Below are 20981 nucleotides of genomic sequence, written 5' to 3'. Positions count from 1 at the left end.
TGTTGGCCTTGCTGATATAGGTGAATTGATACACTTGGTCAGTCCAATTGTAAGTGCTTTACAACACGATATATGAAGTAGGTACAAATACCATGAAAGGTAGGACTACTATCTTCTATGGCTCTACCACGGTTACTTGATACGTATGTATCCAGTTAAATGGCACATTTGGCAGCTAGCGAGAAAGTTAAAATTATGCACGATTTCCACAGGTTGTTTTTTTCGGCGACTTGTTGGACGCAATATATTAGCGCTTTCTTTTGTTCGAACAGCTTAAGGTAGAAATGCAAATGCAAACACTCAGAATTTATTTGTTTTCCAATAAATTGTACTTCCGGGCAATATAAGGATATTGACTTTAGTGAGGGATCACCACCCTAATTTTCGAGAAAATGATGGTTGTAATTTTAGTGAATATTGGCCATTTTTACAGTATTATAATACTATAATATTATACCACAGGTTCCTATGGCAGAGATATTATGTAAGCTGTGTTCCATGGAATTGCTCTGAAAATAGAGTTCTTGGAAAATAATAGGACAAGTTTCTCAAAATACGTCACTGCATGTAACACACAAAAGAATGCTATTTCATGGTGCCTTGGGACAATAGGTCCATGATTTTTTTTTATAATAAACCAATGAACATTGTAATGCGATTTTTGACCAATTAGGCTTCTACCTTAAAGCGGGGGAGTCGTCACCTGCGCATGCGGCAGACGACCATAGCATGTCGTTTTTTTTTTTTTACAAACAAGCGTCTACCTATGAGCCTTCGCGTTTTAGCTTGCTTTGTTATCGTCGCTTGGGACTAACGTGCACCTCTCCTCTTTAAACCAGATAAAAGAAAATGCATTTGTACAAACTGCGCCACCTAGAGTCGACATTACAAGTAATTGCCAAAATGAGGCAGTTTATGCGACAATTGTTGTATAATGACGCATGGCACGAGTCACTTAATTTCAAAAATGTTTCATCAAAAGTGTTTCATCATTAAATAACCACAACTACACAGCGAGATGAACCAACTAACAACCAGCGTATATAACTCAACTAATTTCCTGACATTACCCAGTAACAGACTCGTACCCTACATGCACAGATCATTCACTTTAGTAATAATTACATTTTAGAATTTGTCACTGATTTGAGTCTTTAAAATATTTCATTTGTACCTTAGGACGGGTATAACAATGATACTAACCGGGCACTTACAAAAATAATTAACAAAATTGCCTTACGTTGAATATATTGTTATAATTTGGCACAAGTATTAGCCTGTATTACCTGTGAATTTACTCACGAGTGTATGCGAGATCATTTTAGCTTAGTGAATTTAATAATAACCTTGATAGAGCATGTGTAGTACAAACTTGTGAGTCACTTTGTTATGTAACTAGGTAAACAGAATGTTGAAACAATATACAGCTAGAGTAAACTAAAAGGCAGATTGTACCAAGCCAGTGAAGGAGCAACATCTCCTCTTCCGTTCTGTGAAATAAAGAACCCGTTTTTCTTTGTAAAGTTTGCCTTGTGTTAATTGTCATATTGACACCCGCAACACATACTATTATAACTGCCACATAGGTCAATCAATGAAAGTATACCACCAAAACTACCATGTATGTCATTAAATGAATGCACAACATGCAACTGCCACATAGGTCACTCAATAAATGTATACCATTACACCTGCCACACTGGCCATTCAATAAACATATACTGTCACAGCCACCACACGCGTCAATGAATGGACACCACCAAAACTGCCATGTAGGTCATTCAATGAATGCATACCATCAAAACTACCATGTAGGTCATTCAATGAATATAAACCATAACAATTACCACATAGGTCATTCAATGAATGCACACCACCAAAACTATGCAATGAATGCATACCACAATAACTGCCATTCAATAATTTCCAAACACAATGTTCACATTGACATCGAAACACACATACTGAAACAAGTCATCTTTTTCACATTTACAATTATGTTTTAATTTCTTCGTAATTAAAACCATATTTATTAGTAGGAGTACATTACATATCTGTACCACTATCAGTGCAGCGTAGTCTCAAAGTGGTAGAACTGCTGACATCACAGCAAGCAAAAAAATTCCTCACGGAAATGTTAATTTAAAGAATAACAAGGATAGAATCTATGTGGATATATGCCACTCCACATGGGTTTGATTCTAAGTAAAATTTGATTGTGGGGACAGCTAATGATCTTCGTTTGAATGAAAAATTTAAGCATTTAAACTGGCTAATGTAAATTAATATTTATTTCCTTCAAAATCACCATGTGTGTGACTTCAGAATGAATGAGATATATTATCCTGTCCCAAGGCATTAGTGCAGTGAGAAACACTACATAGATTCAAGACTGAAAATGAAAATTTATACCAGTAACATTTCAAAATGTTTTTGAAAACAAACTTGAGAACAAAAAAATCTACAAGAAGTTGTAAATTACAAATTAAATTTCTAAAAAGTTCTTGGGCATTTGTACAATTCTGAAAAAAAAATACATGGAAGAAAATTCTTTTGATAATTTTCATGCTTGACTAAATTCATGACTGTTATTTTCGAACTGATTTTCTTCCAATGACGCCCATAGTAGGGGTAACTTGTCCACCATGCCGGGAATCACTCATTTTTGCATAGGGCAGTAGCTGGTTTTTCTTCACCATTTGTAAAGCTAGCGGGAAGTTACCTTGTAGCAAGAAAGAAAATATATTCGTTAAAAATTTAAATTGAGTTCTAAATCAATTCTTCTCATCACCAAATGCATTTGTGTAAGAGATAGACATCCACAGAAATGAAGTGTTTGAAGTTGTGACTCTCAGTGTATATACATGTAGTAATTGTCATTACACACACATGATTAGTTTGAATCGTGTACAAGAACAATGAATGTACATGTGATGTAGGGTATATGTCACATGGGATGGCAGCAACTTGTCATTGGTTATACAACAGTGGTGCTTTATGGGAGAAATGATACTTGCGGGGTTTTTTGTAATGCAATATTGTAATAGATTTTTGATGTATAATTTTTACAATGACCTAATATTTACATTCACTGGAATCAAAGTATTCTGAAAATTATTATGCACATAAACAAAATTATTAATATTTTCGTATCATGACAACCTTTCGTATATGTAAATTGTGCAAACCACATGGATAGTCCATTTGACTTTTATATAGCATAGCACATTCAAATCCTAGTAGGGAGCTGAATATTTTGTAACAATACTCACCATTCTGTAGTTCTAAATAGACTGCTAATATGAGTGCTTGTTGTGGAATTTCACTTGCTGGTATCAGTGAACATGCCTGTAATAAACACAGTACATGTATATAAATCTCAAATAAAGCAAACCACAATTCATAGTAACTAGGTCACATCACAGTGAAATTGTTACAAAACAAGTGACAAAACCCAATGTGTTTAGGGAATATGTTCATTTGAAAATAGGTTTACAATCATAACTTCCCTCATATCACACTACCACGATTATCACAGCGAATTTTAAGAAATGAATTATTTGATAAAAACAAACCAGTATAAAAACTTTTGTGATCTTTTTTCACCAGAAAATAGCAAATAACACAACAAAAGCTTTGAACATTTTTTCATATTAAGGCAGATTTAGTTCTTTATGGTTTTGTTGACATTTCACAGTGGTCTATTTCACAGGAATTGTTATTGAGTGGCGAAGTTTATTTATTCTGAGTCCAAAATGTATACTTTCCTGGTCTCGGGAACACAACCAGAATGTTGTAGACTATACAGGCCTTCTTATTGCATACATGTTCAATGCAGTGTAGAAAATATGTTTTATTTGACACTAGGACAAAACCTAAAAGAATTCAGGGACTGACACATACCTGTTGGAGAGCTCTCCTTGCTTTGTCATACTCGCTACGAAGACTGTATGACGTGGATAAGTTGAATAAGAAAGTAGCTCTAGCTGATTGTATGCTGGCTGGGAAATATCGCGTCACTGCAGTCGGCGTCTCGGAAACATCACCACTGTTTTCACTACCGCCGATATCATTACCACCTTTATCACCTGCAGAAAAGTGATTACAAAATAAAATGTCAGACGATAATTGGAAAATATGAATCATTCATTGCTTGGTATAATTTGACAAGGTCATCCTACTAAATCATGGCTCACGATACACAGCCTTTAAAAAAATGGCAAAATAGGACACAATATTAACCTTTTCACCACCAGTTCCCTCTTTCCATCACAATTTCACAGAATAGTTTCATTTGCATTTTCCTTCAGAAGATTGGGACAAATATAACCAAATTTTTTGGGTAAAAACTGAAAATTGACTCAAATTTTTGTTTGTCGGCCCCAACATTAGGTTTCAATTTCGAAAAATTGAAAATAAGAAAAGAGTGCAGACAAATTTTGGCAAGAAAGTTTGATGGTGAAAAGTTTAATATTCAAATGAGAGCATGACAAGTTTCTCTTGTACATCTACAAATGTACATCTGAAAAGAATCCATGCTGTGTCGAGTTAACACTGTAAATAAAGCATTGTCCTACCAGATACTTCTGGTGCACCAGGATAGGTTACAGATACATCTGTAATACTGTCAATGGAAAGATGACTAATAGCGTCAGATATTTTGTCTAAAGATACCAAAGCCTCAGCTGCATATAGGTGACCAAGAAATCTGAAATCACAGTTAAATTAGTTTAATACAACATCAATTAGTAAACCATTCATTTAAATATTTATTTAAATGTCTCAGCTAAATGCACAGACAGCGGTATATCTGCAGGTCCCAATTTCCCCAATGGTAGTTTTCAAGAAGTCGAAAATAACTTTTTTTACCCCAAATATGATTAAAATATAGGCTAAAAGTACAGAATTAACAATATTGCCATGAAATGAACAGATTAGACAGTTATCTGCCTAGCATGTTGGCTTCACATCAGGGAGGCTGTGGGTTCAGAGCAGAATGTTTATATGTCTAATACTCACTTGTGTGAACCGGATAACTTAGGTTGGTTGAGAAGATTAATCGAGTGCTCCAAGGCAGTTAAGACGTCCCCCAGTCCAAGACACACATATGCACTGTTCGCCAGTATAGAGCACTTCAAGCTCTCCACTTCATACTGCTTCAATGGAGCACCTGGTGGAGCCGAGGCTCCTGCTGGTACATTAGCTTTACTGTCAACACAAGTTTACATGACAAGTATATTTATAATAAAAAAAACAATATTTACTAGTACAATGTTCTACATTTGATGATGCCGACCATCCAGGATGACTGACATGAATACAGAATTTATGGGAGTCAAAAATTACCAAGTACCGTATAAATAATCTCACGATTTTCTGATTTACTGACACATGCGATGTAATACTTTTTTGCTCATACATAACCTACCTAGCAATGGACATAGGTAGAACAAAACTATGAAGGAACCCTTGAAAAAGACAGGGGCATATTAAAAAAAGCTTTTAAAAGATCATGGATTGAGTGCGGGTGGGTACAAACAGGGACAGCTAGATAAACTATACAAGACGAGAAACATTAATTACCAGAGAAAATAAACAGAGAAGAACGTATGTGTATTTCGCTGAGCAAATATGACCACGTCAATATTTCAACTCCAAAATTATGAAAATATTTCACGCTGAGATTCGGAAACTGTGAGTACAGCGACTCTGTGCATTTGGAACATTCTGTCCTACTTGCTGGTTTTTTGACCTCAAGTCACACAATATGCACAAACCCTATTAATTCAGAATCAGGAATTGACCTAATTAAAATGTAAATTTACATTGTAGTAAAATAATGTTTTTCAATCTTGTTACCATGGTGACGTTACTTGCGTCTGCATTGAAAGTTTGTTTTCATACAGTGTTTACACATTTACTCATTACAAATATTATACTTACGTAGCTTCATTTCCCTGACTATGTTCAGAGTCGCTACTTCTTCTGTTTGAAACTGCTGCACCAGGCATCGCTGCCTCTTGCTCTTGTAGCAGTGAGAGTGCATTGTTTAGACAGATAGCAGCAAATTGCAAAGTTGCAACTGGCATGGCAGCTGACTGACCATCACAACTAGAATAAACATATTAAATGACATTACAGTAATGATAATCAAGTTGAAAACAAATCCATCCACGCACAACTGAGATCTAGTTCCGGAATGGTAAAAATGTCTAATTTTGATGCATTTTTCATCTTAAAATGGCCATATTTGACATTCTTGAAACTGATCATGAAGCAAATGCACATGCTAGAATGAATATATTAACAACACACGCCCATATTCGGACTGTAATATTACACGTCTCCAAATTTTAAGTCTCCTAAACGATTAACAATACTATTAGGAACTTTTGCAAGTGTCTTAAACAAGTGGCAACAGTTAATATACAAAGTACAAGTGCATACAAGTGAAGGTATGACAAACATCACAATTTACAGATAACTAGTACAAGTGATACACACTACGACGGTACATTGAGCATGTTTGAATTACTGTACTACATCTTACTTGTATTTGTTATCCAATGAGCCCGAAGTCAAAACAATCTTCCTGTGGTTGCTGGTTCCTATCACATCTTGTACGATACCTTTCCTGGGCGCCGATGGTAAGCCTTTCATCTCTTCTTCAGAACTCTACAACGTAATGTAATAATAAATAAATGTAAATGTATTGTTAGTTGAGTATAATAACAGGATGTCAGACATTTTAATGAACAGTTTTGATAAATTGAAACAATATACAAGAGATCTATAATAATGATATACCAGTTATAAAAGTCGGGTACAAACATTACTCAAATAGCTGAATAATCAGAGCTCAAAGCATTGCACAGAAATGCCCATACATAAATTGTTGATACAAGTTTGTAAACGTCATGCTTCTGTACAATAATTTTGAGATATATACGACTGATTGATGGCTTTTTACATAAATAGTTTATTATAACTTGTATAACTTATACAGTCCTCAACTATATGTTATGTGGAAAATGTTAACATGAAATCATCACTCATTTAATTTATCATTCGCAGAGCATATCCAACAAATTCACCCATGTATCACCAAGGTCAGTAGACTCACCCCTTTATTAGCAGCAACACAGCATTCCGCTATCCGTAACCACAGTCTAGCATTACAATGGTAGATTTGCAAGGCTTCAATCAGACAGTCAAACGCAGCTAGCGGTCGGCCAGCATGTAAAAACGTAATGCCACTGTTGTACAGCAATTCGTATCTTCTATTCATTGCTAAGGTACACAAGGGTCTACCAGACAGAGAATTTGCTGAAGTGAAAGATTGAATTAAATCTATTTAGTATAAAAACAATACTGTAAATAGGTAAATACTGTAAAATACTTTATTTTTGCTTGGAATTTATTTTTCGCTAAAATAAAATCCTGCTAATATACCTTTTTTCTTATATTTCAACTCTCCAAAAATCAATAAATTCCATACAAAACACCCAAAAAGTCTTTTTAGCAAAAAATTCCAGCTTGATATTTGATGATTTTTTTAGCACAAAAATGGCCACCATTGAATAGGATCGGCCATTTTGAATAGGATCGTCAAACCAAAATATCTGTATATCTATGACATGATGTATAATGCATATTAAAAATCTGAACATAATCAGTCAAAGCAAGTCAGAAATATGGGTCTAGAAGCCCATTCATTAAAACAAAATGACAGCCAGTCAGCCATTTTGAATTTGATCTGAAAAATAAAATTGTTTGCATCAAGGTCCTATAATGTCTAATGTATATACCAAGTTTGAACAAAATCCATCTGTAAACAGCCGAGAAATGATTGATTATGATGATTTTTTAACAAAAAAATGGCTGCCATTCGGCCATCTTGAATCAGATCGTGAAACAAATTGATGTGCATATGTAACAGTATAATATCATGTATGATGTATGTGTGAAGTTTGATTATGATTCGTCCAGGCATTTCTAAGATACAGGTCCGAACGCACGCACGGATGCACAAGGGTCAAAACATAAGTCCCCGTTTTCGAACTGCGTCTGAACGGGGACTAATAAAGTATTTCACAGTAGTTTAAATAATTTATAAATCAGCTGTCACTTCACAGAAATAAAATCAAGTGAATGACAATTTTCCACTATGTTGATCCTATAAATGAAATAAAAAATAAATCAAAGAAAGCTTAGAAAGAACTCCCATGTGCTGAGAGTATTGGAGACGCATTAAATATAATTCGAAATTACTTAGCTGAAAACTAATTATGCAAATCAGAAAATTAATATGAACAGATTTGAGTGTAAAACTAATGTGGTCTGCGCAATGTAACAGAAAATCTATGTTTCCAAGTTTAATTGAAATGTGATTAGAACCAAAAAATTGTGAATTATTATGCTTATTAGGGAATTACTATGAACAGATTTTTACCCCAAACTAATTAGGTTTGTACATTGTCCTAGAGCATCTTTGTACTAAGTTTCATTGAAATGGAATAATTAGTACTTTAGATATCAGAGTGAAAGCTTAAAATTGGTTAATTATGCAAATTAGGTAATTAATATGTACAGATTTTAACCCACAATTATCCAGGTCTGTCTATTGTCCTACAGCATCCATGTACATTCATTGGTATGTGATCCATGCACATTCATTGGTATGTGATGTTTAGTACCTGATATATCAGAGTGAAAGTTGGTTAATTATGCAAATTAGGTGATTAATATGCACAAATATTTACCGGAAACTAATTGGGTCTGCATAATTCTAGATTCATTGAAATGTGATGATTAGTACTTTAGATATCAGTAGAAAAGCTGAAAATTAATTATGCAAATTAGGTAATTAATATGCACAATTATTTACCCTAAAACTAATCAGGTCTCTGCATAGTCCTAAAGGATCTATGTACCAAGTTTCATTGAAATGCGATGATTAGTACTTGAGATAGCTGTGGAAAAGCTGAAAATTAATTAATTATGCAAATTAGGTGATTAATATGCACAAATATTTATCAGAAACAATCAATCTCTGCATAGTCCTTGAGTATGTAAGTACCAAGTTTCATTGAAATGTAATGCTCACTACATATATCAAATGCTGAAAATTAACTAATTATGCAAATTAGGTAATTAATATGTACTGATATTACCATAAAAACTATCAGGTCTGTGCAGTGTCATATGATATCTATGTACCAAGTTTCATTGAAATGTGATGATTAGTACTTGAGATATCAGTGGAAAACCCGAAAATTGACTAATCATTATGCAAATTAGGTAATTAGTATCCACGGATTATTACCAAAAACTAATCAAAACCTAGCATTAGTTCAGAGCATGTATGTACAAAGTTTCATCACAATCCAATGAGTGGTTGTTTAGATATCAGTGGAACTATCATGGAACAGCTAAAAATCAGCTAATTATCATGCAAATTAGGTAATTAATATGCACGGATTTTTACCAAAAACTAATCAAATATGCGCATATGTTCAGAGCATCTATGTACCAAGTTTCATCAAAATCCAATGAGTGGTTGTTTAGATATCAGTGGAACAATCATGGAACAGCTAAAAATCAGCTAATTATCATGCAAATTAGGTAATTAATATGCACGGATTTTTACCAAAAACTAATCAAATCTGCGCATATGTTCAGAGCATCTATGTACCAAGTTTCATCAAAATCCAATGAGTGGTTCTTTAGATATCAGTGGAAGAGTCATAGAACAGCTAAAAATTAGCTAATTATCATGCAAATTAGGTAATTAACGAGCATGGATTTTTACCAAAACCTAATCAAATCTGCGCATTGGCCCAGAGCATCTATGCACCAAGTTTCATCAAAAACCGATGTATGGTTCTTGAGATAGCAGTGGAACAGTCGGACACACATACACACATACACACACACATACACACACACACAGACACACTAACTGCAAAGACTCCCATTATGTGCTTCGCACATGGGAGTCAAAAAATCCAACAAAGAATGCCACATAATTTCTTCCTAGGCATAATTACCTGGATTTTTCTTGGGTAATTCTAATATAGTATTTTCATTTTCTTGCAATGCTCTTCTGAAGTAAAACGCACTCAGGTTATATTTTCGCATATAGAAGTGAATGCAGCCCTGGTTATTGTAATACATTGCGGGTCGACACTCCCCGGTCTTTAGACAGCTTGGTGATTCAGGGGCACTGTTCAGCAGCTTGATTGCCTTACGGTAATTCTGTCTCAGATACTCAAAGTTACTCTTGATAAAACACGTTGGTGCATTCTGTGAATTCAAATCAACACAATAACCTAAATGCTTTAAATTATTCTTGGATTTTCAAGTTTCTTACTTTTGCTAAAAAGTGAAATTAAAATTTAAAATAAAAAAAAAATATACAAGTTAATTTAAAATACTATATAAATGCATTAATTATTCACTGGGTTTCAATTTTATTATGTTCACTGATAAGTAAAAACTGCTAAATTAAATCCATGTGAACATTTAAAATAACAATAGACCTCATTCATCATTCACTAGGCAAATTTGTGAACTTAAAACCAAGTGAATATGCTCAAAATATCAAAATAGTGAAATTAAATGCGTTATATAGTAAATGAATTTTTATTAATTAATGTAGAGAAAAAAAGCCTCATGAAATAAGCTAACGATATCCGTAACTGAAAATGTATCCAATTGAGGTCACAAACGACTCACACCTCATGGTTCATCATGATCTCATGAGAAATGAATTATAATACAAAATATCAACAAATTAATGAAATTTTTTTTGAGTTAGTTTAAGTTTGTGGGAGAGCACCAGAAAAAACAATGATATGGCTGATATGAATTGAAATATTCTGTACCGAACAACTCACCATTCCTGCATAGTTTATAACTGACTTTATTTCTCTTTTGCAACTTTTCATGGACTTCAATTGCAAGTAAATCCTCGCTTTGTACTGTAAAGCAAAATATTTTTATGTACCGTTAAAGTCCTAATATAAACCACATACGTAATAGTAACCGCACCCCCAATTCCGGCTTCGGGGTTAAAGAGTTCTTAACAAAAATTGAAAACTTGAAAAGTACCTATTACTAACCGCACCCCCAATTCAACAAGACCGTGACTGACTTCATTGTTTCAACCAGCTGTTCCAAAATGGCATTGTTCCTAATCCTATTCATTTGTTTCGACAACATGGCTAAAAATATTCACACCTATTTATTGTTCAGCGGTGATAAGATGTCAGACAGGCAATGAAACTGCTTTTGTTCTGGCGCGGCGGCGACCTTTCTGAATACGTCTGTGTTTCGTAAGTTTTAGACAATGAGCTTTTATCACCGTAAAAGTGTTAAACTGAGCATTGAAGAATAATTTATTTTTCGAAAACAAATAATTTCTTGATTTAAAAAAAAAATCATGCCGTTTTCCCATGGAAATCAAAGGCAAAAGATTGCACTACATTATTGGTAAATCTCTTCCGTGTTCACCATGAGGTCGCTGAACTGTCATTAACATATTTAAATGAGCTATGTAAGTTAGACACGTGGGCACCATCCAGCATTTTGATTGGTTAATTAGCGACTTGACCTATCCGATCAATAATACGTCCCGTGAGCATTCAAAAACATGGCGGATATCGTATCGGCTGTTTACATGTGACTGAAATCATTCGCTTACGGGGAAACTAAGTTGAATTTTACTTGCATTTTATAACAATTCAACGAATTTATTTTTCGTGCGTTATTGTAATCACTACTAAATAATAATCACGAATATCAACACTTCGAAAACAAGTAAGTTATTCACTTGTGACCCGCAGCATGGCCGGATCGAGCTACCGTTATGTGATCATTTGCTACTAAGCAGTGCATTCGTGTTTTTATTTGAAACTTCTGTTAGAATATACTTTTCGTTACCAAGAAAATTAAAAAAATAAATATTACATTAAAAATACCGAGTATTTTTTGTATCATGTTGAATTTTTTTTTGATTGACTGTAATTTTTCAACATTTCCTAACGCCTATTTTAGAACCAAAATAAGGCCTTTCACTCTTCCCCGACGCCTATTCAAGAGATTGTACGGTGTATTGTTTGTTTTGTGCATGTGTTGTGGAAAAAAAATGACCACGCCCATTTAGTGATTGCAATATGTACGTAATAGAAACCGCACCCCGAACTTGAGCTTTTGATCCCAATTTTTAAATTGATACATTGTAATATAAACCGCGGTATAATAGGACTTTAACGGTAATTATAACAAGGTATTATAACAAGATTGTACAAATCTTTAAACTACTGTAGGTGAATATTGCTATATTATAAATTAAAACAAAAATATGAATCAGAATTTAGGCAAACAAATTCTTACCATGTGAAGTTTTAATTTATATTTTTGATGAGGTGATGGGCTTCTGTGGCTGCTTTCTTTGCTATTCTGTTGAAATAATGTCAGAACCGTTTAATAAAATGAATTGTTGGCAACAATGCGCACGTAAGCGTCCACTTATAATAAAAACCAACATGGCTGCGCCAGGGTTTGACCAGACATAACCCACATAAAGAAGTTCACTAAATCTGTTCTAAACGTTTTGGATTTCGGCATTCCCATTATGTATCCCTGGGAGGAAAAGATGTATAATAATAAGTACTCAGACAATGTGCGGTCACATTGATCTATGCTGCACGTCGGTTGATATTCCCGCTGTATAGTCTTTATGCATACTTTGCAGTATCCTTGCACTAACCTCATAATATTATATCAGAGAGATCTAGCAGTGTCTTATTCAAGACAAATCAGATATAAATTTGTAATCAGTTATAGTTTAGACAGTATTAAGCATAAACTCAGCTTCAGCAATCACAGTTAAGATATTATACATACAGAAAGAATACTGGGGGAAAAAGAAGATAAATAACTCACATCTGATGCTTTATCACCTTTACCATTGCCACCATATACAAGTTTCTCTAAATATGCTAAACCAGGGACTGCTTTATCTGGCTGATACATACACAGATACACTTCAATCAGCAAGAACAGAATCTTATGAACTAAAACCTCATCTGAAACAATAAAAAAAAATCAAATTTACAGCAAAACATGTAATAATTAGAAAACAAACAAACAAACTGGATTTCCAAAACACTTGTCGAGATACCTGTACAATTTTTATTCATAATTTTTACAAACAAAATGTTGCATCAGGCAAGCACATATGACTTTTTTTTTCATGTGAAATGCAAATGCTGAAGGTACATACTGTAAACATGTCTTTTTGCGCGAGCATGTCTTTTTCGCAAATTTAGCGAGAGAACTGATTTGCTAATTCAAGATGTCGCTAATGACTTTATTATCAATTCAAAATGGCCGCCAAACAAAGATATCAACAATGATAAGAGAGATTCGCTAAATCAACATTTCGCTATTACATCATTTTACTACAATTCGCTAAAATTGCATGCCGCTTTTTCAGCATGTTTTACAGTATATAGAAATCAGGGCAGTGTGACCATCTTCCTATCGTAATTCAATACAGTATCCTGGTGTCATGTAACCATACTTAGTTTCAGAACACAAGCACCTCAAGTTTCCCCCTAAATTCACATCAGTTATTGATTTAATCTTAACCCAAAAAACCTCATAAGTTGCTATCATTTTAGTCACCAGGGGTTTTTCTAGAAAAAAACTGCCTAAGGAAGCACTGCAATTCAGCGGCGCCACCAAGTGGGGGAGATAGGTTCTCCCTACCAGGGTGTAGAGTTTTTGATAATTCTAAGTTAAAATGGAGCATTCTAGGACTTCCTTGGGGCCAAAATTACTATCAGGCAGGTCACAGTTGTAGACTGTGGCCACATGTGATCCCTGGTCAATCAGAATTTTATGGTTGCCTGAGGATCTGCTACCCAGGGTAAGGTTGCGCCCCTGTTCCCATGTTTAAAAAAATCCCTGGACACAATGGCAACTAATATTTATGATCCATAGAATAACTTAATTGCTGATAATTAAATTTTTTTTGCTATTTCATCACTTGGTAGCACATGACTATCCATAAAGGATTTGCATAATATATGAGGCAGTCATCTTTATTTCATAAAATTAAGCATTTTTTGCATTTGTTTTTGTACAGTGCAAAAAACTAAGTCAACTAATAGACATGGCAAAACAACAAATTTTGTTAAAAGGAAATATCAGCTTCTGGCTGGATATTTTTCTGGTTAGAATTGAATAAATGTGTTTATTTGACCGCTGCACATTTATGTACTCCCAGACAAGGCTGTCAACACTGATTTGTTTACCAGTTATATACAATTACAAAAAGAAATATCAAAATACTTGATGAGGAAATGGCAACTGACTTTCTGAATCCAGTATCTAAATTTTCATAAACATTTGCTGCTTGGTCATCAGTGGCACCTAAAAATGACAGAAGCTAGTCAGCTAGGACTGGCTAGTAGCTTTGCCGGGATCTGCAGCATACTCAACCCTCTGTTTGGTGTTCAACCCTGGGTAGGATTTGAACTGAGAACCAACCAATTATGATTCAAAAAAAAAAAAGTACACTTGCACAGAGATCCATAAGTAACAATAACATAGAACTTACCAAGAGGTTCAATAAATTGAAATAACTTTTCTAGTATTCTTGCTGACTCTTTATACTGATGTAAATAGTACAAAATAACAGCATGGTTGTAATAGAGTATAGCATGCTCTATGTCTTCCAAATTATCAACATCCTCCAAGTAAACTTGAGCCTATAGTCAACAAGAAATAATTAGTGATGGTTATTCCTTCACAAATAACACTGTATATTTTTCAATTTTGTTTGAGAATTATTTTGAAGGCAATAAACTTAAGTTGGTAAAAATGCAACACAGATAATGCATCTTCTAAATCTATGTTGAGTATTGGATATTTCTGAGATCCTGATTGAAAAGCGGTTAAAACCGGTTTAATTTCAAAATGAACAAGTCATTGTCAATGACACGTCCCCGTTCCGTTCATATTTGAGTGACATATACATTCAAAGCAGATCATGACTGAAATGCACCTGTATATGTACAACACATTGTACTAAATCTGAACAAAATCCATCCATGCATGACTGAGATCCGGTTCCGGAATTGTGAAAATACGTGATTTTGATGCATTTTCGGCCTTAAAATGGCCATCATTCAGCTATTGTTAGGCGGATCATGAAACAAATACACATATCTATTTGTGACATGATGTACAATGTACCATGTGTGTGTGAAGTTTGAACTTGATCAATCCAGACATGTCTCGGATACGGATCCAGAACTGAATTCTTTAAAACAAAATGGCCGCTAGTCGGCCATTTCAAACCCGATCCAAAAAAAAATGACGTGCATCAAGGTCCTATTATGTTTAATGTATGTATCAAATTTGAACAAAATCCGTCCATGCATAACTGAGATCCGGGTCCGGAATGGTGAAAATGTGTGATTTCAATGCATTTTCGGCCCTAAAGCGGCCGCCATTTGGCTATCGTTAATGAGATCATGAAACAAATGCACATACATATTTATGACATGATGTACCTTGTGTGTGTGAAGTTTGAACTTGATCAATCCAGACATGTCTCGGATACGGATCCAGAACTGAATTCTTTGAAACAAAATGGCCGCCAGTCGGCCATTTCAAACCTGATCCCAAAAAAAAAATGACGTGCATCAAGGTCCTATTATGTTTAATGTATGTACCAAATTTGAACAAAATCCGTCCATGCATAACTGAGATCCAGGTCCGGAATGGTGAAAAAATGCGATTTTGATGCATTTTCGGCCTTAAAATGGCCGCTATTCGGCCATCGTTAATCGGATCATGAAAAAAATGCATGTGCATATGTCCCATATAATGTGTGATGTATGAGTGAAGTTTGAACTTAATCGGTCCATGCATGTTCGAGATACAGGTGATCACGGACGGACGGACGGACAGGGCAAAACACAAGTCCCCGTTTTCGGACTACATGTACGTCCGAACGGGGACTAACAAACCATGCATGGCACAGTCCTCGTTAGTTATCAAATTTAAGATATATAGTTTTGTTTATAGTAATATTGTTGGAACATAAACATGTCAGAGATATGGATCCAGAAGATGATGCTTGGTTATGACATTAAAATGATTGACATCTTGTATCTGATCGTCAAATAAGTACTTGTCCATATTGAGAAATATTGCTCTGGAACAGCATTAATTAAAACAAAATGGCCAATGGTCGGCCATTGTGAATACATTCATATATTTATACTATGATGTATAACGTATATATAAAATTTGAACATAATCAGTCAAAGCATGTCAGAGATATGGCTCTAGAAGTGCATTCATTAAAACAAAATGGCCGCCAGTCAGCTATTTTGAATCCGATCTGAAAAATAAAATGACATGCATCAGGAACCCATAATGTCTAATCCATAAATGTTTGATTTTGATGATTTTTAGCACAAAAATGGCCACCTTCTGCCATCTTAAATCAGATCGTGAAACAAATTGATGTGCATATGTATAATATTATGCATGATGTAAGTGTGAAGTTTGAATACGATTGGTCCAGGCACGCCTAAGATACAGGCTCAGACGCATGCATGGACGCACAAATGTCAAACCATAAGTCTAATAACAGTTGCTTCATTTCTTTGAGTTTACATGGTTGTTTTCATACAAGATTTTTGGGGTGTTAACAGTTACCAATTTTGTTCTATAATTGTATTCTTTGACCAAAGTAAGTCATACTTTAATGACCCAGTACACAATGAATGCACAATTTTAGTTTACTGCACTTCTACATGCATTAGAGATGCATTAGTGATACAGCAAATACAATAATCGCATCTAAAACAACTAGTACAGACTGCAAAGCCATCATCACTACAACCAAATCCCTAGACACCATCATTTCTTGATCGCTTCTCCAATTTTACAATTTCGATTTGTTCTCAGTATCTCCACTAGAATCGTAATTGTTTGAGGTTTGAATTGCTTGATCTCACGTACAATGTTCATTACGGGTATCTCAAAGTGTCTTGAGAGCTGCTTCATAGACTTGCATGGCAAATACAATTCATCCCTTTCTCAATTCTATTGTTAAAAGAAAAATCGTGATTTGGATGTTTTGGATAGCTTGAGAGGCAGGATTTTTTCTTTGAAAAGTGCAAAAACATAGCTCACTTTTGTAAACACAACACTGCAGCTGTGGTTTTAATTAAAACTCATTATTGCTAGGGGTAAGGCTAAATGAAGAATCAAGAATCAACGAATCAAGATTCAAGAATCAATGAATCAGCGATTTACGAATTGTGCAATGACTATTTTTAATTGCTGTTTTATTTGCAAGAAATAGCGTTTGTTGTTTTTCAAAAATTAAGAATAAGGATATCCAAGAAATGTCGTTCATGCATGCTAGCCTCAGCTCTCACACTTAATGATTTACGTTGGTTTAAATCGAATCTAAAACTGTCAATCACGGAATGCTCAGAGCAGAAGGCAAGACGTGACGTGACGCCCACAACCAGCTGGCATCGGTGTCGCTGGGTGTATATGATAGAGGGAAGTTGTGCAACCAAATTTGCCGATAAAAAAATAACTGAGGCTAAAACTCACGGTTTTTCAAAAGTTTTGTAATAAAGACATTCTCTACCAATAATCCGCCCAAAACAGGAACATTTCTACTAATTCTTGTGTTTTTTTCGACGATTTTGAAAAACCTGCCATTAGTCAGCGAAAGCAGAACATTCCGGACGGGCGAAACAGAAGAGCCAAATACAACGCTTGATCAAGCAAAATGTTCAATATGTTCATGAAAAATGTGGGTTATTTCTGTATTTTAACTATTTATAAAGATTTTTCAAAACATTACATAAAAATTCTATAATATTTAAAATAATGATGAGGTGGTAAATAATGTCCGCGAACGAGAAGTCTGGTACGCGGTGTGTCTGAAAATGGAATGTGCTGTGTCATACACATGTCTCAATTTTCCGGGCAGAGTTCTACAGCCAAAACAAGGTCAGCTTGGACGCTCAGTTGCGAGACATAACAAAAAAACTCAGCCCAGTAAAAATACAAAATAAACGCAATCAGAGGCGCCGACCACGCGCATTGGAAATAAATAGAACTCATTGTGACACAGTCTTACCAGCATCTTTCACTCACGCAATATAATTATGCTATTTCCCAACGCACTTATATTTAATACATTGACGAAAAACATCACAAGAAAAATGTTAATCAGGCTTGCAAATACTAGTAACTCAACTCGAATGCAATATTCATCACTGTAAAAGTGGATAAATTCGAACCAGCCAGCTCATGACCGGAGACGTCCGGTCGTCTTCATTGATAACTCGCCAATTCACCACAATCGTGGTGGTAAACTGTTTAGCTGATTTTTCAAAAGATGGATATTCAATTCATATTCATCCAAACTTATTTGAATATTCTTTTGGAAATTTGAGACATTGTTTAAAAAATCTTGTACAGGGATATGTCTGATTTCAACTAGTAATACGCAATTACCCGGGCAGTACTAGACATTATTGCTGATACTAATAATCATGTTTTGTATTGGTAAGTTGGATACTTGAACGTGTAGTTCCCAGGCGTGTAGTAGACAAGCATAATCGTACTGTCACACGCTTTTCGTCTTAGCCTTGTCTTTTTGTCTTAACCGTCGCAGTCCGCTTCATTGAATGTTTAGTTTGATAATTGATAAACATACATTCAGTGTGAGACTGTTGCTTTCAAGTTGTGTTAATACAAAGATGATTTCAACTTGTCCCTTCCGTTGCCAACGTTTTCAATATATGGAATAGCATGTGTGTGCATTTGCGTGAGTGAAAGATGCAGGTGCGTTCTATTTATTTTCAACGCGCGTGGTCGGCGCCTTTGATTTTGTTCTTTCATTCGCGAAATCTATCGCTGGCACAGTTTATTTTGGCTTTGTTTTAGCTGTATTTCTTCGAATATATCTGCCACCACGCGATCTTATGCAATTCATTGGTGGCGGCGCTGATAAATATTGTTTACAACTCTCATGTACACGCTTACCGCTTTCTCAATATCCACGTTGCTAAGATGCGCACCACTGTACCACGTATTTCTTTGGACTCTGTGCGCGCTTCTGGGGAACACGGAACGTCGAGCGAAAAGCCGGTGAAAATTTGAGAAAACAACAGGAACTCAACTTTGAAGTAATTCTGAACAATCAAATGCGTTATACATGCAGGGGGTAATCTTGTTACACTGTTCAGGGGAGTCGCAATAAGCATCCCGAAGTACCGTTTTCTGAGAGTTTTTGTGATGGTTGCAATGCGGTGAAAATGCCCGGATGTTCGCCCCGAGAATATCCAGTACGTGTCAAATCGGTGAAGAAATTAAATATAGATATAATGGCGCAGTATCTAGTTTGTGTGTATATTTACTACGAATATTATTTCTTGAATCTTCCAAAGCAGAATGTATCACTGATCCAACACTTTGGTCTACTGCCCTTGCTGGACTATGAGCATTCCGTGAAGGAAAACATTTTGTAATTGACAGTTTTTGATTCGAATTTTACCAACGTAAATCATTAAGTGTGAGAGCTAAGGCTAGCATGCATGAATGAAATTTCTTGGATATCCTTATTCTTAATTTTTGAAAAACAAAAAACGCTATTTCTTGCAAATAAAATAGCAATTAAAAATAGTTATTGCACAATTCTTGATTCGTTAATTCTTGATTCATTGATTCTTCAATTAGCCTTACCCTATTGCTAGACAGGTGATTCTGTGACATGCGTATGACGGTATGTGCTTTAGAATGTAGAATACGACCTATGATGAGCTCAATAAACAAATCAGGTCAATCAGTAATTTGTATATTTGACACCAAGCAATCACTTGTCATATCATGGAACTACAAACCATGTAGTAGTTCCATGGTAATATCAAGCAGACTGGTTTTATGGTGCAAGCTAAATTTAAGTTGTACCCACCTGCTGACAGACTTTATGCAATGATTTTCTCAATTCATCTGTTCTGGTACAGCAAGATTGGTGGAAATCCGCAACTACTTTATTGAGTGTCACTTTGAAATCTGTCGGTCGCAAAGATGCCAGATTGTTCAGTTTCACCAGACATTGCAGGAACTGCCTCGACTCAAAATCGTGGATGCACTCTTTGGATAATTCCTTCTCTTGATCAGTCACTGCTGGTATTGGTGATGCAGAGGTCGACGCCACATTCTGTTCTTTGTCTTTTGTGTCTCCCAAATCAGCCATAGTGACAAACTCACGGATAAAAATTATTAACAACACACTAACTAAATATCTAGTTGGGTAAACGGTTTCTATAGTACTCTGTACTTGTAGCTGTGTGACGCAATGTTCAGTTTGTCAACATTGAAGCAAAACAATGCTGGAAAGATGGAAAGAAATACGTTCAAGAAAAAAAACGGACGCGTGGCAAAGGGAAGAAAATACCTCAGAGATTCAACGTAGCTCTTAACACACCAAACTGTCCTAGGTGCAATAAGATATACAGGCTCAGTTCACGTGGCTCACTTCACAACATCGGAGTACCGAAGGTCAGCTTCGCGAACTTCTTGCCAGTTTCCGATATTTTTTACAGACACTCGAAAAAAACAACGACGTTACGTAATTAATGTCACATTCGTTCTCCAACCAGGAACAACTTCGTCTATTAAAGCTTCAAAAAGATTGAAATTGGCCCGGTTTTACACCTCACAGCAGACCAAACCCTACACATGCCGCCATATTTGATATGGATATGCGCATGCCCGAACACAAGATTACCCACAACTCTATGCGAGCGACCCACATATTTTGCCTTCTAAAGTCCTACCGGCTTGCGCAAATAACACCATCTCATAACTTGACTCAAAAACTATGGCCAACTATGGTTAGTCCTCGTACTTCTTTCAACGTC

At 35.3% G+C, this 20981-nt stretch overlaps 1 protein-coding gene across 1 annotated transcript; it reads right to left on the bottom strand.

The window, feature by feature from the left end:
• Positions 1-1979: 1979 nt before the first annotated feature.
• LOC102808844 (CCR4-NOT transcription complex subunit 10-like) lies at positions 1980-20803 on the bottom strand. Its single transcript, XM_085500187.1, has 14 exons — positions 20030-20803; positions 14630-14780; positions 12949-13091; positions 12397-12462; positions 10899-10982; positions 10050-10305; positions 7124-7326; positions 6551-6675; positions 5944-6111; positions 5020-5208; positions 4578-4708; positions 3904-4088; positions 3273-3348; positions 1980-2722 (listed from the first exon to the last, which is right to left on the bottom strand). Exons 1-14 carry the CDS (start codon positions 20312-20314, stop codon positions 2589-2591), a joined length of 2196 nt encoding a protein of 731 aa, XP_085356313.1. The 5' UTR covers positions 20315-20803; the 3' UTR covers positions 1980-2588.
• Between the last annotated feature and the right edge of the window lie 178 nt (positions 20804-20981).

This window comes from Saccoglossus kowalevskii, chromosome 6 (assembly GCF_978046115.1).
Source record: "Saccoglossus kowalevskii chromosome 6, keSacKowa6.1, whole genome shotgun sequence".
Taxonomy (NCBI): domain Eukaryota; kingdom Metazoa; phylum Hemichordata; class Enteropneusta; family Harrimaniidae; genus Saccoglossus; species Saccoglossus kowalevskii.
This window is presented reverse-complemented; position numbering and strand designations above follow the sequence as displayed.